The sequence below is a fragment of the Anoplolepis gracilipes genome, chromosome 2 (assembly GCF_047496725.1).
Source record: "Anoplolepis gracilipes chromosome 2, ASM4749672v1, whole genome shotgun sequence".
Taxonomy (NCBI): Eukaryota; Metazoa; Arthropoda; class Insecta; order Hymenoptera; family Formicidae; genus Anoplolepis; species Anoplolepis gracilipes.
This window is the reverse complement of record NC_132971.1, coordinates 18,843,126-18,865,926: the sequence shown is the minus strand read 5'-3', so window position 1 is coordinate 18,865,926 and position 22,801 is coordinate 18,843,126. Positions and strand designations below refer to the sequence as shown.

Below are 22,801 nucleotides of genomic sequence, written 5' to 3'. Positions count from 1 at the left end.
GGTACGCTAAGCTATCGTTCAACCATCACTTGTACAACTCATGTATTCAGGAACGTTTCATATATCTTTATTGCCCAGGTTATCACGAGCATATAGTCTAATCCTTGTTCATTATATATATGTCATTTTCAGCAATTAAAAGATACTCGAGCGAGCATGTCTTATTTATATATCTATATATAATTATAAAAATGTTTCTAACACTTTAACGACTTCCGTCAGAATTTTCCTTCAACAATTAGTTTTTTTTATAACTATTGTTTTACAATCGTAACAATTTTGACATAAATCTTAATCTTATATTTTGTTTACCATGCGATAAAGATACATCAAGTTTCATATGAATTCAATTTTTCTCGATTGGTCTAAAGTGATTGGCTTTTTAATAGCTCAGAGACAGAGAATGAAGGATTTCATTAAATGATTTTCGCGGCGAGATATCAGCATGATCCAATTGCTTTTAACAAGGGCACCTTAAAACACCCCTGCAGCGCGCGCCTGCGAAATATCAGATTCTACCATCTGACTCGCGTGTCTCCTCGTCGTCATGGTTCAGTCTTGCCTCCACTTCCATCCGTATATCATCTTCGTTCAGTTTTCCTTTTATCGTGCGGCTATGCTCTATTTACTTTTCCGCTTCATACTTTCACAGTAACAATCTTTAACTAGTCTTTAATTAGTCCCGCACGAATACTTCTCGATATCTGCAAGAAATGTATTTATTATTGGACAAGTATCGAGGATTCAACAGGTATTAAAAGTGTCGCAGTGGCCTTCGTCACTACCTATTGAATTGCATTGAAAATTAAACACGCGCCTTTCATATTTGCATCAAGTTCTACTTTCGCGAATTTTTTAGTTTATATTTTAAAGATATATTTTTAAATATCTTAATATAGATTAAATATCTTGAGCTTTTTTTATCTTGAAATCAATCTACGTAAATTTAAGTATAAACATATTTAATCAAAATTTAAACAAAAACATTTTCAGATAAAATAACCACGCTTCCTTTACACATCTTTTAGTGAAATCTACGAAACCATGAAGAATCCATGAAAATCAGTGATACGCATTTGCGTGAGAAAACTTTGCAGTTTTCAGATCCGCTACATGAATGCCAACGATGGATCTTCTTCAAATCTGGAAAGTTCAAGCGAGAACAAAAAGAATACGAAAAAAGATATCGAGAACGAAGATGAAAATACCGGAGAGGAAGTAGTAATAAATACGGGTGCAAATTGTGATATTAAAACTCTGGAAGGTTAAAAATATTTATTAAAATTATTTTCAAATAGATTAAAATAGTTTAAAAACATCAAATAAATGTATATTTTAAATAATTTTCTTTATAGAAGAGCCAGATTGTTCAGAGAACAAAATCGAATCATCTTTAGAACTGCCCTTAGAACCGACCCTTCACGAACGATTTTTAAGTATCAAACAAATCGTGAAGGACGCTATAACTGCCCATCATACTTTTATGATTTATGGCAAGTCACGGGTCATTCGCGATTGCATGCTGAAAAGAGGATGGCGCGAGAAATTTTATCGCAGAAACAGTGGCGGTATAATAAATCATTCTGCAACCCTTCTAATAGACTTCTTTAGTTTGATAAAAAAGTTGAATATTTATACTTTATAATCTGTATTTTACATTTTTTAAAATAATAATCGTTTCAGTTGATCTGCATTTTAATGTTGAATCCAGCCCAGTAATTTTATTGGCTGGAATCGGCGAATTGAAGGATCAACATAGCGAGCATTTATTAATATCAAGAATGCTTACCAATCATACTGTCGACTTTCTCTGGAATACGGGGTCCGACTGGCCCGGCTGGCCTGCCCAAGATAACAAAACTACTGTGTTCAATCGATATTGCCGAGCTGGTTTTACGTCCAAGGTATCATTAGCACGTCACAATTACTCTAGTATTTTTAAATTCTATTTATAGACATCATAATCTAGAATTTACGATTCAAATGTAATGTGAAATAATCACTTTTCTAATTTTAGTAAAAACATTAGTTGCAAAAAACTTGTTTTGTGAAAAAATTAGCGAGCTTAATTTAGATGTTTGAAAAATATTTGTAAAATATAGAAGTGTTTAGATAAAGGATATAGTATGTTGTCGAGAATAGATACTTTTGACGAGCGTGCCGACGTATCATTAGGGAAAAGCTGCATGTACTTCTTCGAAAATCAATTATTCAGGTGGGCTTGTGTTCAAGCGTCAGACAAATGCACTGGTATTACGAAGCTGGAGTGGCTAACACTTTATTTCCACGTTGCTACAACATATGTCAGAGCGACCAGATAAACGCCTTTATCGAGGACTTTCGGTCAGTATTGGTCGATTACCTATTAAATATATAATTATTCAATTAATATATTGACTTGTAATAAAAATTTATAAATTATGTTTTATTAGACTCACAAGTTGTTTGAGTCTCTTGAAATGGTTAGTGGATACGGTCAAAAACGCCGAGGACGAAGATGTCGTGCATTCACCAACTGGTACGATACCTCTCAAAGCTCTCGATTTTGCAATCAAGAGATGCAATGATTATATCAGTGTCCAATCACACGAAGACATCGATCAGGAGGCTGAGAGAGTCTGGTCTCACCAATGGGACCAATTTATTAGTTGGTATTACCAGATTATTCAAGGTCAAGCTCTCTTCATTCGCACCAATGTGCCATTTAACGTGAGATATCTGCTGGCAAAAAATTTCTTCATTTTTTTATTCATTGTATCTATTATACATATTATTTACCATTTAAAAGATTATATTTATAGAAATATGTTCTGGCTTCAAAACATATATTAAAAAAGATGAGAAAATACTGGCCACAGATAGATATGGATGGCATAATGAATATGTGGATTCTGAAACCTGGAAACAAGAGCCGAGGACGTGGTATCGTTTTAATAAATAAGTTGGAGGATGTGATGGCAAAAGTAAATTCAACAGGCAAACCAGACACACGATATGTCGTGCAAAAGTATATCGGTAATAAAATTATCGGATTAATAATTAGAAAAAGATTAGCCGATTATTCTTAGATATTTGTTTTTAATACAATTTAATTAAAAACAATTTGATTGTTTCTTTGCTAGAACGGCCATTACTGATTTATAATACAAAGTTCGACATAAGACAATGGTTCATCGTGACGTGCGCTCAACCTTTAACTCTCTGGATGTACAGGTATATAAATATATCAAGGATTTTTAGATAAGTCACGACATTTTGCAACATCTGGCTCACGCCAGAACAATTAGCGGGCACAATAGCAACTTGACTGTAAGAAATAAATAATAGAGCTCCGGAACTAGGGTAATAATCAATTTATGCCTCGCTGGCATTAAAGCGGTCCTGTTTCCCTTGGTAGTTAAGTTTGTGGATATAAATATCCGCAGACAGTGCACATACAGAATGCATTATCCGCTATTTTCTATTTAATTGCCACTAGTGCAAGGTTTGTCATTTTATTGCTTATTTACAGAGAGAGTTATCTTCGTTTTTGCTCGCAAAAGTTTAGTTTGGATGACTTTCACGAGTCGATTCATCTGTGCAATCACGCGATTCAATGCAAATACAATAACTGCGACGACAGGGACCCTGCTCTACCTACGGATAATATGTGGGACGCCACGACATTCAAGGAGTTTCTCAAGTGCGACTTACGTCATACAAACAATTACACACGCATACTCTTCTAAAATTCCCACTTTTTGTTCGCGTATCCTTCTAAAATTCTCAATTTTTATTCTTTTAAATGTTTTCTGTCGTCAATAAAAAATAATAACAAGAAAAACTCTTGAATATACTTTAATTAAAATTATAATTTTTGAAGAGTTTTTTCATAAAAAATTCTTCAGATCTCAAGGTCATGATAATGCATGGGATGAGCTAATTTATCCTGGAATGAAACAAGGTCTGGTGGGCTCGTTGTTGGCTAGTCAAGAGGCTATGGATCGACGGAAAAATAGTTTTGAACTGTATGGTGCTGATTTTATGATCATGGAGGATTTTTCTGTGTGGCTAATCGAGATCAACAGTCATCCGGACATGAGTTATTCCACCAGTGTCACTACGCGATTATGCCGACAAGTGATTGAAGACACCATTAAAGGTGACTGATTAGTTAATTTAAAAAATTGCTTTTCTTCTAAACTATTACACAGATGATTATAAAAATTATATTTTTTTTTTTTTTTTTTTTTTTTTGGTAGTCGTGATCGACTTTCGAGAAGATAAAAATGCGGATACCGGAAATTTTGAGTTGGCATACAAGCAACGAATGCCGAGCTGTCAACCGTATTTGGGAACCGCTTTGTCGCTTCAGGGTACTCGTCTTACTACTTGTGAAAAGAAATCGAGTTTGCATCAGGATTCCAAAGCCAGTTTAATCGCGAGGTCTCCAATGGTGAGTTTATAAAGATAACAAATAGGTAATTTAAAGTTGCAAGTATCGATTGCATTTCATTCGTGTTCTTAGACAAAAAAGAAATCAGTAGTACACAACAACATCGGACCGGTAATCGTCGATCTTATCGAAGAACTAGAGTTCCAGCTTGATCAAGAGTTATACTCTTATTATAATACGGACTCGCCTAAATCGAGACTGGCACTCCCGGCAACAGCGCCGACGAAGCCTTCAATTTCTGATGAGAAAGCGGAAATTCTTACAAAGAGTACTTCGGCAAAATCTATCAATAAGATAAAATCACCAACTTTGTCTAGAAATAACGTTCAGGTAATTGAAATTCAATTAGAAGGAGCAACATCAAAATAAAAATAATTAATTGATTCTTTTGTCATGTTCCACAGAATAATCAGATTAAACCTTCGAGAAATGGAAAAAGTACTCTGCATAAACCGGCACGAAAGTCACGCACATTCACCGATACTACAAACAGCAAATTAGATACGTCTCCGACTAAACAAACGTTAATATCAAAAATTATGGCTCTTCAGGAGCAATCGGCGAACATGATGTCTAAATCTGAAAAACCATTGAGAAAAAATGAGGAAAAGGTTCGTGTACAAATTTCTAATCATTCGACTTTTTTTCCATTTTCCGTTTTTCCTTACTAGATTATCAAAACTGCGATGCGAGACGCCGTGAAAAAGTACAAAAGAAACGTGACGACTTCGCCACAAGTACCACCACTGCCGACTCTACTTACGCCAACAATAAAGGTCATCTCCGCGTCGACGATTAAGAGTAAAACCCGCAGCTTTCCGAAAAAACGAATGCATCATAAGAAAAATAAAGTTCTAGGGGATATCACTGATATGTATGCTGTTGGTTTAAGTTTGACCAAATAATCGGAAAGCCTAATCGCACTTGTTATTCGTTATCTTCCTCTTTACTGTTGATCAATTCTCCAATTCTATCTACACGAGTCATATATGTATACAATCAATAAATGTTACCATTATACTATTAACAATTGTTTTGTTCCTTCACCATCGTAAAAAGTTATTATACGAGATATCGAAAAATATCGAAACAAAAAGAAGTGTTTCGAATGATTATAATAAATTCAATACGATTTTGAGAAATTTTTTTCTATCACAATTCTATTATTTTTAGTATAGTATGAAATTTCTTGTATAAAAAAAAACCTTGAAATGTCACGTCAAACAAATAAAAAATTTTCCAATGTTAGTGCAACTGATAACAGAAGCAATAATTTTACACAAAAAAAACAAGCTATAAGAAATAGATGCGTACCAAGAACTATAGAAGAGGCTATTCAAAAAATGAATAAAAACGATGATGAAGTTTTATCAAAAACGCTTTTAAGTTTTTCTTCAAAAAATCAATTGAAATATCCGGATGTTAAACATCCTCAATTAGATAAATATAAAGAACATCAGAAATTATCTGTCACAAACTCAAATCAGACTGATAAGATTCAGAAGCCAATCTTTCAAAATCCTGCTGTAGAAAAGCATCTAAATGAATCAATGAAGAAAACATTAATGAGATACAAAAATTAATAACAAATGGAAAGATTTAAATACATATAATACAAGAATAACAGGCTTGCATTAATTCAGGAATATACAACGCAGATTTTTATTGTAGCTGTGATTAAAGATTCACGTCCTATAAAACGTGAATATAGGTTGTCGAGTCACACGATAATCGATAGAAGTAAAACGGAAGCAGTAAATTGTCTCTTTCACAGCAAATTGTCAAGTCTAAAGATAACATATTTTAAGAGATTATTTGAATAAAAAATATAAAATTTTTCAACTCGCACGCAACATGTACTGCAGCAGCAACAACAACAACAATTCGACAATTTGTGCAGACAATCAATCAAAGTGGCAGATAACTTTAACTTCAAAAAATTGCACAATCAGAAAACGTTTCAAAGGTTGGCAGGTTTGCATCGCAAGATTCTCGAAAGATGGATTGCAGATTTCTCCGATTTATTTTATTGTCAGTATAATAATTTTATATAATTGCAGATCTGTCCAAAAAGCGCAAGCAATGGAGAAAAAAATTTACAATTACTTCTAACAGTCCCAAAATTGAACATAAATTCACAATGCGAAGTCGAGAGGATCAAAACCGTCGATGCTGAAATTGGTTGCAATCGCGAAAATCTAGAAGAATTATTAGAAGCGGAAGATAGAGAAAACAATCAGGAAAATGGGAACATAATATTGACAGAATATTTAAAATTAATAACAGACGACGAAGCAAAGATAAATTTTCTACTAAAGATCTTGACAAGAGCTATAATTGAACATAAATATTACGTAATCTGCGGCACGTTTCCGGCTCTGAGAAAACCGTTGGCAGATAGAGGCTGGCTCGAGAAAAGAGCAATTAGAAAAATGATTTCGATATCTCCCGACACGTATGAAGGTTGTATTTTAAATATTTTGTCATTATTCAAGAGAAATGAATTTGAAAGTTAACATTTTCATTTCGAAGATGGCTTAGAACAAATCGAAAAATTGCTTCAAACCCCTGCTGATTTTATATGGTATACGAATAGGAAAACTAATATAAGAGCAGACGACAAGACCATTATGAATAAATTTGTTGGTAGTTACTTTACGTCAAAGGTAATTTAATTAAAAAATATGCTATATAAGAACACAATTTCTAATTAACGAAATTATTAGATTGACATGTGTAACAATCTGGAAAATGCCTATTGGTTTTACGAAACCGGCGTGTCAAATGTTCAATTTCCTCGATGTTACAACATGTATCAAGTATGAGTATAACACGTTTAAACATTACAAAATATAAATATATATGCATATATATATATATAAATTATATTAATATATATTAAATTATTTCTAATAGTCAATACAAATGGACGAGTTTATACAGGATTATTACATAACTGCGTGTTTTGGAATTTTAAAATGGTTTTTATTACTCACCAATTTGGTAGGAGCGAAGAACACCTGGTCTCCGAATGGAACAATCCCCATAGATGCAATTTTGTTCGCCTTGGAACGCTGTATAGAATATATAAGGTTGTAAAAAAATATTATTTGTATTATACACAAGTTTTATACGTTGTGCATAAAAAACGTTTTCAGCGTTCAAAATCACGAGGATATAGACCGTAAAAACTGTGAAAATGCTCCTCCATCCGCATGGTATCAATTTCTGGATTGGTACTACAAAATAATATACGAGCGTGTTTTATTGAAAGAAAGCGATAAAGTTGATATAAACGTGTGTATATAAACATTGTAATATTATTGTAATATTACTTTTTTCTCATAATGTGTACATATAATATGTATAAATCTTGAGAAGAAAAAATGTGATTGAAAAATTTTGAAATTTATAGGAACTCGTAACATCTGTGCGCAATGTAATGAAGACAGTAATAAAATATCGATTGCAAAGTAGAATCGATGGTATACGCAATATTTGGATTTTAAAACCGGGCGATGACAGTTTGGGACGCGGAATTGTTTTAAAGAGTTCTATGGTCGATATCCTCACCAAAGTAAATCAGGCAATAAAAGAAAATACTGAATATGTTGTACAGAAATATATAGGTACCATATCTCAAAAGAGATCATTCGTATTGAACACAATAATATAAAATATATAATAAAAAATATATTGTATTATAAAAAAAAAATGTCAAATTATAATTATATTTTTAGAGCGACCACTGCTTGTCCATAAAACAAAAGTAGATATTAGGCAGTGGTTTCTGCTAACCAGTACACAACCTCTTATCGTGTGGATGTTTGAGTATTTTGCATTTTTATTACCTTTGTATACTCTTTAGAGCTTCCATTAATTTGAATTATTTAATCAGGGATATCTTGATACGATTCGCGTCGAAAGAGTTCACTCTTAGCGATTTTCACGAATCTATTCATTTATGTAATACGACCGTGCAGCTAAAGTACCGAAAGTTACCGAGATGCAATTCCGATTTACCCAAAGAACTTCATTGGAATCTTCAAGATTTCAAAAATTATCTCCAGTATTTATCCTACAAGCTCTCTTATAAATCGTTAAAAAGTTAATTAGTTGATCAATTAATTCCTGATTTAGATCGCGTAATCAAGAAATGGCTTGGGAAAAAATTATCAGACCAGGAATAAAACAAAATTTGATAGGAGCACTTCTGGCGTCTCAAGATAATATGGTAAATCGTAAAAACAGTTTTCAATTGTACGGTGCTGATTTTGTAGTGGCGGATGATTTTTCGGTATGGTTGCTAGAAATAAATACAAATCCACGATTACATCCACCAAGCAGCGAAGTCACCGCGAAACTTTATCCGGAAGTCATAGAAGACGCGATGAAAGGTAAGTTATTTTAAAATATAAATATGCATCAATGTAAATATAAAATACTGTTATAATCTTTAGTGGTCTTAGATCATCATAAAAATAAAAAAGCACCTTGCGGAAGATTCGAATGTATTTACAAGCAACGTAATCCGTTTTATGGCGTCAATGTCTTGGGACAAGGTACGAGTCTTGGCATTCGTGGTAAAGGTTTATTCGTGACGCCGAAATTGCCGCGAGATCTCTGACTTTAACACAATTGTAACATTGCCGAAATATGAAAACCTATTTTGCACAGAACTGTTTCAATTCCAATCATAATCCGTTCAATCCTAATGCAAGCAATTTCGTATTAGCATATAAACAATGCATCATGGATTGCTAGGTAAACGTGTTGAAAAAACACATTTGTATTCTGTTTTTTCGTTGCATGACGCGCGATTAGCAAAAGAATAGCAAGTAATTTATTAGAAACATGTTTATTTTACAAGTAACAATGCGTGATAAGTATACAATCCTATATGGATAAATAATTTTTTTCTCGTAAAACAATGAATATACATTATTATGATGATAAGACTGTGTGTGTATCATGCCCATGTTCATACATTATTCATACACAATTATTTAGTTTTATAATCTTTTAAATTTCTATTATTCTTTTAATTTGTCTTTTTAATGTAAAATCATCATTTCATTTTCATTTTGCAGAATAAATACATTTTGTATTAGATTCTAAACATGTGGATGTTTATAATATAATGCGTTATAATCATATAATTGTAAAATAGTTGCTTGATTATATTCATCACATTGTCATGAAAATTGTTTATTGTTAACGTATGTTATTATTATATTTTATGTGTATAAAATAGATAACTGTTGTAAAAAATGAAAATTATAATGACGATTATTAATAATGATGTCTTGCGTAAAAAATTACATTCAATTTAACAATATGAACAATTAATTCACTATTTTTACAATGCACAAGATCTAATGTGATTCATTTCACTGAAATAAAATATTGTATTTCTGTATATTAATATAATAATAGAGAATTTATAATGTACAAATTACATATGTATAAATCATAGAACACATTTAAATAGGCTAGAATACACTTACATCAGATAGAACGCGACACAACGGTTCAAAAAAATATTTCAAGATGTATAAAGCTAAAAATTTCTTTTTTTAAAAGGTATATTTTAATTAAAGATATATGTTTTTTTTATCATTATATATAATATTGTATAATTAAAATCTAGGTTTTGTGTTCATACTGATGTTAGTGTAATCTCGCATAACATGAAATCCCATTGTATCTGTGTTAAAAATCTCACAAGATGAACATTATTTAATTCTGATGCATCTATCAACATCACAATCAAATAAAATACAATCTTGTCTAATTTCAACAACCGTTTTGAATACATTAGGGTGAACTTTGGGTCTTATGTAACTGCACTAGTCTATAATGTACCTATGTAGATGCAGCCTATAACGACTGTTCTCGCAGATCCAATACGAAAACTGACAAAATTTTGTGTACATATCACATTAAACTGTATGAAACAACATAAACTCACGTAACCGATTTTAGAGTGAAGGATAACTTAGGCCTTGAGTTGTTTTTGCCTAAGATTCTCTTTTGTTCTTCCTTAACACGCTTTTCATGCTCTTTTCTCATTTTTTGCCTTTCTTCTTCCATTAATCGCTGTTCTTCAACCATAGCCAATCTTTCTTCAGCCTAATGATAAAGTTAAGTTACGTATGCATATCAACACTTCTTTTAGAATATATTAACGTCGACATCTCACCAATTTCTTCTGAGCCTCTTCTATCTTTCTGTTGTTTTCCTCCATAATCCTCTCTAGTTCCTCACGCTTCTTCCGCTCTTCCTCCTACAATGACAACAAAATAGGTTTACACAAAGCAATGATGTTGTCGATCACCATCTGTTACATCGTTCGTTTTCGAAATCATAGTGCTGCTATGTCAACAACCTAGTGTTACACATCCTAAGAACCTTTTTGAGGGAAAGTTCGGGATATATAAAATTTTCAAGTCAGATTTCAAAGAGGATGGCTTATTGAGAAATAGAGAGTAACAGAGGAGGATATGTATATAAATACAGTTCCTTATTTTGTGTTAAATGTGTTCCTCTTAGATCTCAGCAAATTGTTTTTTCTCAGATTGCCCAAATAAAAATACAATGATTTGGACGAATGTTATTTGAATGAAAAAAGAATGAATTTTTCACAACTTTATATAACGAATCCAGTGTGCATGCAAAGAATATACACAAAACTTTCTTTCCATAAACTTGATATAAGTGCATGATAAGAACTAAATGATATTATTTATAATATTGTCTGTAGATAAAATTTTTAAATGAAATCTGTAGATGATATAACTCAAAAATAAATACCCTAAAGAACATTTACAAGAATGGTAGTTGCCATCCGCCTGACCTGTCGATGAAAATTCGTTGTGTCCTATGGTAATAGTATTTAGCGAATCTATATAATGAGCCCTAATATGGTCTTTCTGGTACAAAGTGTAAAAACAAAGAACGATGATAATAATATTGGTATAAAATGAATTATGAATATATAAATTGGATAATACCTGAATGAAGCTCACGCCAGCACGTAGGGGATGCCTTCTTCATCGACAATCACTCAGCAGTGAGTAAAAAACCGGCATCTTCTGTTGGTAGTCAGTAAGGAAGATGACCTATATATCGCTAGGTCGTGCTTTGTCACTATGGGATTCTAATTCTCTGCCCCCTTAAAGTCTCTAACTTTTCCCTTTCTAATAAACTTTTTCCCAAATTTGTAGAGATAATCAACGTAAACTCAATGTGCAAAGCAATGAGAGTAAAATTTCTAATAAACTTGTAATTAAGATTGTTGTTTAGTCGATGAAAGAGTTGATGTTTCAAGGGTACAAAAGTAAATAATTGTGCATAGATACAAGAATTGTAACAATAAGTACAATCCTAATCAATGAAATAAAATGAAAAAAGATTTCCGGTTTTTCATCCGTTTGTTTTGCCGCGTAAATTAAATAACAGGATTTTTTATCACAGTAATTAATGCATTTCTATATATATAACAATTGCTGGGCAAGCTTAAAAATTAAAACTAAAAAATGAAATAATACCGTAAGAATTACTTATCATTGCGTCTCAATTCTCTTGAATTTAAAAGGTAAGATTTACATATATACGTAAGTACATATATATTATATAGATATTATATATATAATTACATATGTATGTTCGAGAGAAAAGAGAATTTTGTATTAAACTATTAAAAATATATATATTTTCTCGCGCGCGCGTGCGTAAATATATGGTGTATAAAATAGCGTGTCAGTAAATCAAGTTTTATATATATAGATATAAAAAAGTATTCTTACACATTTCTATAAACATATCTGTGATATCCATTATCTTTAATCATATAAAAGTAGTTAAGTTAAAAAAGTCTAACAAAGTTTTATTTATAACTGATATAGTAAACTCTTCTCTTATTTGCAGGTCCTCTCGACATATACATTTTATGTGATATCATCATATAATATCATCATTACACTTATTCAACTGACAGTAACAACTGTTCAGGGAAGAATATTACTTTTTTATAATTTTATATAAAAATAACTTTATTTCAGATTCAAGAATAATAAACTTCTCATGATCGATAAATTACAAAGTTTAGGATTGTTACTTTCTTTTTAAATAGATAAAACTTTCTCTTTTCTATTTTTAGAAAGATTGCATAATGCAATAAAATAGATTTTTATGGATATTTTTAAAAATTAAATTGATAAGTATATAAGAAGATTGATAAGCAGACTTGCCAACATGCACAACAATTACAGAAAATTGTGAATAAGAACTGTGATTCAAATGAATCAGAGCAGTCTAAGCACATTTTCTAGAATTGTTGACACAAACGTCAATCCATATATCGTGTGATGAAAAAGGTTATAATGTTGTACAGATATATAAATATATGTACATGGTAGAAATAATTTGATCATAAATAATCGATACATGCGCCTATAATAGCAGAGAATCTCTTTCATAATAATATAGAATATAGCTTCTCAGTAACGCGACCTCAGTGGATGCTGAGAAGTGGAAGCAGTGTGGTTTTCTCATTTAATTTCTTACAATATAATCACGAACCACAATGCTTCAAGCCCAAACGCTGTGATCGTAAAATGTAGAATTATCGTAGAACTGATTCATAAATTCAATAGTAAGATTTCTTAAATAGAAATAATACAATTTGTAAATCCTATAATTTTATGATGACATCAAGATTAAAATATGCAAGATTTACAAATTGTACTTAGCCCGGTTTAACAACTAATAACAAAGTCTTAATACAAATATATCTTTTGGATGTTGGATCCTATTCTCATTTATTATTCCATATTCTATAAATGTTGTGATACAGTGTGATAATTATTTAAATTTATCCCTCAGCTATAAATAATATTACTAATGTTATGTTTTTCGCGAAAATACACAGTCTATACATGTTCCGACTTTTCGGAATAATTGCACTAAAAAAATGCTAGATTTATCTTCTGCTGATCATAACAGCGCTTGGGCTATCACTGACCAATATTTCTATTGATAGATCTTACCTCTCTCCGTTTCTCCTCCTCACGTAGTTTTGCTTGCCTCCATTCCATCTCCTCCATCACTTGACGCTCCATAGCCCTCTTTGCTTCTTCCACCCGTCTTTGTACCTCTGCTTCAATTTCTTCTTTACGTTTCTCAAGTTCCTCTTCTACCCTTTTTTGTACAAGTTCTTCAATACGTTTGGCTGCTTCCTCCTCTACCATCTTCTGTTCCACCTCGCGCTGACGTCTGCAGACAGATAAGCAGTAATCTTCTTCCAGAGCACCGTTCCAGATTTTTTTTTTTTCTTTTTACAAAAGTGAAGCTAACAACATGCTAAATCTTCATTAAATGTCAAGTACCATAAATTTTGAACTTTATTCGATATATTTATTTGAATCAACACTTAAAATTTATATGTGATAATATTGAAAATGTTAAAAGATTTGGGTGCTTGCATATAACATGTCAAGCATGTTTTTAACAAAAGAGTTTTTAACAAAAAATTGATTTGCTTTAAATATATAAACCACCACCATGAAATAATTACACATTCTTACCCAGCTGTGCTCGTAGTGAAGATTTTGTTCATTAATTTCTTTTTCCTGACAACACAATTATAAAAAATAACGTATAACAAAAATTTTTGATAAAATAATTATAAAGTAATGTTTCACTCTTGATATTGAAAAAAAAATATATATAAAAGAATAAGGTTAGAAAATAATTCAGTATTTTCCAACCCTAATGCGTAAGCTATCAAGAGGAACATTATCAACATAATTACTACTGTTTACCTTTGACGTTCCATTTCTGCTAGTCTTTCCACTTCATCCATTTTTCGATCCCTATCTCTATACGAGCGTTTCTTGTGACTGACAATGTGCACATCATCCGATGCTTCTGTACCACTGCTGGATGATACGGAATGAGATCGTTTTCTAAAACAGCAACAAATTTATAATGTTTTTTCTGTTATTTCTAATGCATGTACATCTGTTAAAAGTAGATATCATCCATAGCACACAAATTATAATAAGGACAAGACGCACTATTTATGTAAAATCGAAAATTTACTACGCAGTAATAAAATACGAAGTAATTTGTGAGTGTATTTATACATTATCTATCGCCAAACATAAATGTGCTAACGTGTTTGGAGCGTGACAAAATGGCCGAAAAAATACTTTTATCTCCAAATTTGTCGTGAAATACTGGAGAATCAGATACATCGATGAAATGTCAAATGCAACGAAGCACACCTGGATTTGGAAGAACGTTCTTTCGGCTTGTCTGAGTATTTGTTGTTGGAGTGTTTTTCACGCGATTTGGACCGCTTGCGAGAATGTTTGCTCTTGTGACGCCGTCTGCTCGGCGATTTCGATCTGGAACGAGACCGACCCATCTTCTCGAGATCGATCGTTTTTCCCTCGGGTTCAGTTCAGTTCAGCGAAGCACAAAGAACCACTGTTTGTATTTAAGAAATTTACTCGATATTTCTTCACTACCGTAAAACTACGACGCGATAAAAGTATACGCAGTCAACTCCCACGGCACGAACCCGAGAACCTCCTACGTTGAACCACAGATGATAAGAAGATAGATGATAGATAGCTAACCTTCGTATTTCGCTTCAAAATAATGTTTTAAGCGCCATCTGGGCATGAATGAACTAATATTCAATATGGCTGATTTCTAATAAAATATATGCATATAAAAATCAAAGGATAATCAATACGTTTTTATTTGGTTGGCTTCTAATCTATTTAAAAAGATCAAAAATGTTGACAGACCGAATATGTTAGTTATATGAAAAATAATAAAAACATAAAATATAGAAAAAACGTTGATAACTGTTAAATTATATAAATATAAATAGTAAAAGTCAATATACATATATATAATAATTATTAATAATCTATATAATAATAAGTTAAATTATAAATCTAATAATAAAAATTATATTATTTTAATTAAAATATATTTATTATAATATTTAGAATAAATAATATTTGTTATTAAATTATTAACAGCTGCGTAATACAATAACAATAAAAGCAACAAAAACAACGAATAATATATAGGCGCGAAAAAGAAAAAAAGATCTCTCTCTTTTTTGTCTGTGTTATTCCCTGGCATTGTGCAAAGGCTGTTACACAACAGGATAGGAGTAAAAATTTTCTCCTAATTGACCAATCAAACGTTGCTCTATAGGATAAAGTAAATTTTAGAACGTAACCCGATACGTAATTAGTACAACAGCGTTCTCACTCTCACAACGCTTATGAATCTGAACAAAAGTAGATGTTAGTAAAGACACAGGATTATAATGGAAGGTATTTATTTAATATTTTATTTTTATAGTGCAAATAAAAGCTCTCTTTTGAAAAGAAAGCTTTCTTTCTCTATTGTTATATATTGAAAAGTTTTGTAGTAAGAATATTATATTGTTTGTAAAATACGTTTCATAAACCAATGGCACTTTATCAGTTAGGTAATCTTACGCTTTCAAAAATTAAGTAATATATATTCCGACAATAATATATGGCGACGTTTGCCTGTACGAAGTACACATCGCTGCTTTTAATCGTGATTTATTTTTACGTTTTCTTTCGACATTTAAATCTTAAATTGCGAGAAAACTGCAGTAAGTACTAAAGATTTTACGAACAAAAAAATCAATCAATTAACATATTAAAATTCTTTGTAAAGCAAAATACGTCGAGAATTAATCGCGGCAACTTTATTAGCATAAACTTTTGTCAATTCTATTCTCTGTTTACATTGCAGACGGGATTATGGAAGGTTTGAAGAAAAGAAATATGTACATCGTATATTTGGAATGCAATCGTTATATTCGGAAATTTAACTTTTATCGGTTCGGCAATTAATCGCGCAAGTATTTCTGAAACTTTGCATAACTGAAACAATGTGAAGTCATAAACGTGTCGCAAAAACAGAAGCAAGAATCGCACATCGCGCGTCGCGTGTCGCGCGTCGCGCGCGCATTGAATATATTCGGCATCGGCCGGTCCGTTTTCGTTGTGTTCCGCCGGTTCAGAGAGCGCGCGTGGCGCGTGGCGCTGCCGGCTGCCGCCAGTGCCGCCGCCGCCGCCGTGTCGACCCGGCGTGTCACGCCACCAGCTGTGCCATAGCTGTGCCGTGTCGGTGTCGGTCGCGCCATTCCGGTCCGTTCCGCTGGTGATTGCTACAGAAAGCAAGATGGCGCCCGTCTGTTTGCGAATACCTCTGCGACGGATATAAATACGCGAAGAGATAAAAAAAGAGAGAGAAAAACAGTGCCGCGAGAAACGGTTACGGACCATCGAGCGATCGGTGACGATCGGTCGTGGTACAGGCATCCGGTTGACGTCGCCACACATCGCGTTAAGGTCGCGCGAACGCGTCTTGTCTTGTTCCCCCGTCGTCGTCGTCGTCGTCGTCGTCGTCATCGTCGTCGTTGTTGTCGTCGTCGTCGTCGTCGTCGTCGTCGTCGTCGTCGTAGCAAAGTCAGAGCAGCGCGCGAAACCCCCTGAAGGCAGCTGAATTCTTGATAATTCGTCGCTGCTCCGGAGGCGGCTCCCGCGAACGGTGCCCACCTGAGGAATGCCAGATCTGCCGCGGTTCCTCTCGACAGCGAGTCGACGGATCGGCAGTGTGACGCGTCGCGAACGAGTGAACGAGTCGTGAAAAAAAAGGAAGAAGAAAGGGAAAAAAAAAAAAAAAAACAACGCGGAGTGTGCTCTCGCGGGGGATTTCCTCCCGAGAAAGGTGATCGCGGTCGCTATTCTCTTCCGTGACGTATGTGTTTCGCGGAGGTCGTCTGCCAGACGGGTGGTCGGTCGTCGCCGCGAGTGTTTTCGTCGTCGTTGTCGTTTACGTCCACGTTATCGTCGACGTTGCATCGCGAGTGCCTTTGGCGATCTCGATGCGCTGTCGCCCTCCCTTGGAAGACCAACAACCCCTCTGGACATCTGACGAGATCAGCTGCCTCTGCTGCTGTTATTGCTGCTGGGACTACTAGCCCGGCAGCTTCCTGCGTGGATATCCTTCTGTTGGAGCGGTGGGGCAAGGAGGCGCCGGAAGCAGCCGCGAATCCGGAAGCATAGCGAAGAAGATGGCCTTCAACGAGGTAAGTAGCCTGGCCTGTTTTTTATGTCGCGTCGCGATCGCGCATCGGGTCGTTTCGATCCCGCGAGGTTGACCCCGCGACCCCCAAACGCCATTCCTAACCTAACCTCCGTTCCTGCGCACAGCTGGCACGCTATCAACTCCCGCTTTACTCCTCCCGGCGCTTCGTCCTTCGCTCTCCCACGTCTCTTCCGTTACAGGTTTGGAAGATGTTTACAATTAGCGTTCCACATCGATCTTACGTACTAAGCATAGATTCGATGGATGTCGTTTCGTAAATTAGCTTGAAATAAATGCGAAATAGAACGAGATATTGAAAATCCTTTTTTATTCGCGCGTTATCGTGATGATATATGTCGAATTCGGAGAACGAGATCACGCGATATCTGTTTAATAATAATAACAATCAAAGCAAGGTTTGCGTGAAACAGTAGTACTAATTGAAGTTGATAGCGACATTCATTATGTTCCATAATTATGTGCTGCTGATATCTCTTTCATATATGCAATTTAGATCTCTAATCAGACGTTACAGTAGCTACAAGCTATTTGTAAAAATAAATTTAACTGTTAAAGATGTTTATTGTATTTATTTAAGACCTTATTCGCGTGCATTAAATTTTGATTGTGTATATTTAATCTTCAATTATTAAAAAATAATGTGTTGCAAAAATTTTAGCATTGTGTATAAAATATATATACACATAAAACCAAAAGGAAAAGTTGATAAATTCTTATTGTTAGCTTTCGTTTAATTTACATCGTGGTAATGCGCGCTTAATTGTCTCGCGTCCTTGAGACGATGCGATAAATGTCATTGAAATACATATAACAAGATTTTATCTGCTACATAATAATTCTATCACTTCGACAGTAGTTGAGTAGTTTTGTGTCGCTCGATGATGATTGGTTCGTCATTATCGCTTTGTTATCGCTATGTTACGTTTTAGGAATTTGCAATCTGCCTTGTACCACAATTTTGAGTCACAACAATAATATTGATGAACTTGTCGTAGATTTTGATAAAGAAAAGTTTGTTTTTTCTTGCCTCACAAATACTGAGATACTGACTCTTGATCTCATATTATATATTTATGTCTCTCATGCGATTGATTTGAAAATAATGCTTGAACTAGTCTTTCCGAGTTTTTATTATATTCTATATGTACTTTTTTTATTATTACGATTTATTTAATAATGTTAATAATCTCGGTCGCGCGTTTTATTTCCTATTTCAAATGCATCCGAGTTTCCGCGCACAATAGAAGATAACATCAGCCCTTTTATGTGGACTATGGGAAACTTCCCATCATTTGTTAGTATATACAATGCTCGGTTATGTGTAGAGTCGCTTTTTATTATATTCGCTAATATTTCAGTCAACACTAATTATTACTAAGTATTATCAATTATTATACTAGTGTTTCACACATCGCTTGAAAGACTTTACGGAAACGTAGAATAAAATTCGTAATAAAACATAGATAAATAAATATGTATTCGAAATATTTTACTTCACGTTTTGTTCGTCAAACATTATTATCGCGCGTGACGCATGCAATTGTACAGTAGCTCTCGGTTTTATCGCACTCGTCTATTTTTCGTCGGGTCGAATCATATAAAAAAAAAAAAAAAAAAAAAAAAAAAAAATACGCGCGCCGGTGCGTAATTAATATACCGCGATCGGATTTCGCCGATAGCCTGCTATAACGTTACATTACGGTTCATAAAACTCTCGACCAGTGTGATAATCGCGTGGAACGTGACTTCTGTTCTCACGTAGCTCTTGATACTTTCAATGGAATGTGCGACGCGATCCGTCAACTTCTCACCTTCCGCGCGAACGCGGTTCGAAGAGTTCTCGAATTTTTTTCGATGACGCAGAAATTTTTTTACTTCGTTATTGATTACATTTCTAAGTTGCAGAATGTTACTTTTATCACAGTTGATTGATTAAATATCCTTCCGAAATTGTCAAACGTAAAACAACATGATTGTTGGAAATGCGTGTGGAATCTTGATCTTGATTATCTCGTGTCGACCTCGATGGATCTCAGATCTATATCGAAAAGTACTTTATATAAGCCATGTTCGTCATCGTTATCTTATCTTTGTCACGCTCCGATTTCACAAGAGGGATGTGATCTGTCCGTCAGGACACGGAAAAAGAAAGAACCGCGAATACAAAACTGCGCGACTCGTTGATATCGATCGAAATGTCATATATCATTCTTCGACGCCTCTTACGCGTGATCTATGTACGGCTTCGTTCTCATAATACTGAATTCTCCTCTCTACAACAACATGTCTATTCTCATCGAATGGACTCGTCGAGAATTAGACCTGAAGTTTTCCCTTCGACCTTTCCGGCTGACCTGGTAGAGTTGCGTGTTGCATCACCTGATACTATATGAGTTGTACATATATGTGTGTGCTTTGAATCGTAAAACTTGGTAGCAAATTAAGAATTCTGAGCGCACTTGTTATTGGCGTTGCTGTCGAAATGGCTGTTTTGAAACTTCCTCAAAGTTTGAAGCCTGCGATATTTCATGAAATGTAATGGAACAGTTCGTGTATGCTACACAAGTGATGCTGCGAGGATTGCGCACTTTCTTTATAGGTCACGTTTCATTTTTTTTTTTTTTATTTTTTTATTTTTATACTTAATTTTAGGGGGAAAGTATTTTTTTGTCCTTCAATATAATGTCCCTCGCATAGTTAGAATGCTAAACAGGTTTATCGCTTAAAAACAGGTTTTTCTGTCTATATGTGTATAAGGAGCTACAAATATCGGTTTTATTTTTCTTACCAGTTTAAAGTAGCTTTGATTAGTACACGCAACTATTTTTTATCGTTACATTGTTCTCCATTCGGTTTTATCATATATACAGAGACCTGCACGTGGAATGTATATGTACGTATATACACCGTTATTATGTGGGCCGACGAAATTTCGACAGTGTTGTCTCGGGTTTCTTTTTCAGGCCATCGTGTGCACCTAATTCGTGTAAACAAAGTTTAATGATGCTCAAATATCGTTATTGTCTCACTTTTTTTTTGTCATGTCGACATTTTAAACAACTTATTTCGCGAGTCAATTAATTACGTGTTCCTCTTTCACATTGTATAAATGCGTGATTTGCTTATATCTAAAGATTAATTTTCACTAATCTGTCGCATGCGAAATCAGATACAATAAAATATAAATATAAAATAAAAAGGGTAATATAAAAATAAAGAGAATGCATATAGCTCTTTATGCGTGGCGTAAAACTTCTCAAGTTTTATTCTCATACTTGAAATGAAATAATTTTCTGTATTAGAATCTAGCTCGAAAATCAAGACGAGAAAATTTATTTCAATGCATGCCGCGACTAAATCGCTTTAAAGAGAAATCGCGTGACAGCGATCGCGGCTGTATTATCGTTACGTAAGATCCGCGCGTTACACGGTATTTAATGGCTCGCATTTCCTTGGACGCGCGCATACGATATAGACCGGATGCGATGCGGGACACGTTCTAGATGCATCGACGTACGACCGAGACCGTGGGCGAGCAGATAGCTCGGAATCGAACTATGGAAATTGACAAAGGCGAGCACATCCGTGATTAAACTCGACGCTCGTGCGCGGACAATGCACCATTGTACTCTGTTTCCAGGTGCGTAGCCTGCGCTTCCTGGTCTAAATTAAAATTTGCCATTTGCCGTCCTCTATCGCCGCATGGCGCATCGATATCGTATCGATTAATTTTTTTTGTTACATATATCGAGACGTCGTATATATGTCTTACAAATTACAACGCAATATGCGAAATGCGTGTATGAATTTTATTTTAGTTTTTCCGTTTTCGCTCTAAAAGTAAATTATATATGCAAATTATACGTACGATTTGGAGTATGATTTCGTTAATACTTGTACTATTTCCGACGATTTAAATCACCGATGTTGATATGATCTAAAAACGAAATGTGGCAATCGTTTTGGCTTTTCTCAGCAACGTTTGCATACGCATCTCGCGCTTGGCCATAGTCCATTTTATTCCCGATAAAATATATCGTTGCCGAAAAGAAAAGAGCATCTGCACCTTGGTTAGTACGCTTTTGGAAGGCGCTGGTAGAAATGGCAATGCTGCCAGCCAAACCTCGAACTCACTGAAATTGCTGAATAAAGGCTGTTATATAAGTCGATCTCTAGACCGAATGAATCTCTTTTCTCTCGACGGCGGCTATACTTTTTGTATAATATTGTCACTGCTTCTAAAAAAATCAATTTTTTAAATCTTCAGTTACAATAGTGAGTCATTCTATTCAATCAAAGGAAGAAAAGAGCTATTTTCTACATATGTATATATATTTATTTTCAAAAGATATGTTTAAGGCTTTAGAAGATATATGTGTAAAGTCGAAACTTTGACATAGTGTTATCAATCTTTTCGAAGCATTATTTATATATGTAATATAGGGTATACGAAAAGTAACTATACGCCTATTTCAAATATTAAAAGAAAAATTTATCAAACATTATTAACAAATTAGTCTTTTTCATAAAAAATGTCGTAATTAATCTCCACGAGCATGCAAATAAGCCTTAATTCATTTAATCTTGTTATAAAAAAATCTTCAATTTTCCTAATGATATGCCTTTCACGAAGAAAGATTAATTTGCTAGTAATGTTTGATAACTACTTTCTTTTTAATATTTGAAATAGGTGCATAATTACTTTCTGAAGATCCTGTACATACACATCTAATAATTGCGAGTTTACGAGTACTTTCGAACAACGCAAATTTCTCTGTAGACACTTAAATTATGCTCAAGTAATCCCTTCGAGTATTCCTATTCTGCGGAAATATAATTATCAGACACAACGTAACTTTCATCCAGAAGATGTACATTTCCAATTCTAAACACATACGTATTAAAATAAAAAAAAAATAACTGATAAAAAAAGTATTATACATGTTTAGAAAGTAAAAATAATAATTATTTTGCCGAAACTAAAATCTTTCAAAAATGAATCCACTTTGACGTAATAGGTACTGCAAAACTACTGTGATACTGATAGCAATTTTTCCTCTCTGTGACCATGTCAGGGCAATAGTGGCTAAAGCTCACCGACCGGACAGAAAGAATATCACGCATGCAACGGAGATACTCTGGGGTCTGGGGTGTTGTATTTTCCGGAAGAACTTTTCGATTAGAACA

General features: G+C 34.0%; 4 protein-coding genes across 5 annotated transcripts in view; 3 read left to right on the top strand and 1 right to left on the bottom strand.

The window, feature by feature from the left end:
* The first annotated feature begins 569 nt into the window (after positions 1–569).
* Positions 570–5,455, top strand: LOC140676090 (tubulin glycylase 3A-like). The gene is made up of 14 exons (XM_072910766.1): positions 570–751; positions 1,029–1,264; positions 1,356–1,568; positions 1,684–1,904; positions 2,216–2,343; positions 2,433–2,709; positions 2,802–3,015; positions 3,123–3,213; positions 3,512–3,682; positions 3,888–4,141; positions 4,242–4,435; positions 4,508–4,765; positions 4,840–5,046; positions 5,107–5,455. Exons 2-14 carry the CDS (start codon positions 1,114–1,116, stop codon positions 5,338–5,340), a joined length of 2,613 nt encoding a protein of 870 aa, XP_072766867.1. The 5' UTR covers positions 570–751; positions 1,029–1,113; the 3' UTR covers positions 5,341–5,455.
* Positions 5,456–6,289: 834 nt separating this feature from the next.
* On the top strand, positions 6,290–9,062 carry LOC140676286 (tubulin glycylase 3A-like). Its single transcript, XM_072911177.1, has 9 exons — positions 6,290–6,409; positions 6,496–6,898; positions 6,968–7,101; positions 7,162–7,254; positions 7,851–8,064; positions 8,176–8,266; positions 8,334–8,504; positions 8,576–8,832; positions 8,896–9,062. Exons 1-9 carry the CDS (start codon positions 6,290–6,292, stop codon positions 9,060–9,062), a joined length of 1,650 nt encoding a protein of 549 aa, XP_072767278.1.
* Positions 9,063–9,257: 195 nt separating this feature from the next.
* Positions 9,258–15,056, bottom strand: Arglu1 (Arginine and glutamate rich 1). Of its 2 annotated transcripts, XM_072910767.1 has the most exons (6): positions 14,725–15,056; positions 14,260–14,403; positions 14,023–14,067; positions 13,486–13,711; positions 10,638–10,721; positions 9,266–10,567 (listed from the first exon to the last, which is right to left on the bottom strand). In XM_072910767.1, the coding sequence occupies exons 1-6, from the start codon at positions 14,865–14,867 to the stop codon at positions 10,403–10,405; spliced, it is 807 nt and encodes a 268-aa protein (XP_072766868.1). In that variant the 5' UTR covers positions 14,868–15,056; the 3' UTR covers positions 9,266–10,402. The 2 variants fall into 2 exon arrangements, with proteins under 2 accessions (XP_072766870.1, XP_072766868.1); XM_072910769.1 differs by lacking the exon at positions 14,023–14,067 and having other exon boundaries at positions 9,258–10,567.
* Positions 15,057–16,567: 1,511 nt separating this feature from the next.
* Gckiii (Germinal centre kinase III) overlaps positions 16,568–22,801 on the top strand; it is a 94,446-nt gene continuing 88,212 nt past the window's right edge. Inside the window, exon 1 of the mRNA XM_072910944.1 lies at positions 16,568–17,594. Coding sequence (XP_072767045.1) covers positions 17,580–17,594 — 15 coding nt within the window. The 5' untranslated portion in view covers positions 16,568–17,579. The remainder of the gene's footprint in view (positions 17,595–22,801) is intronic.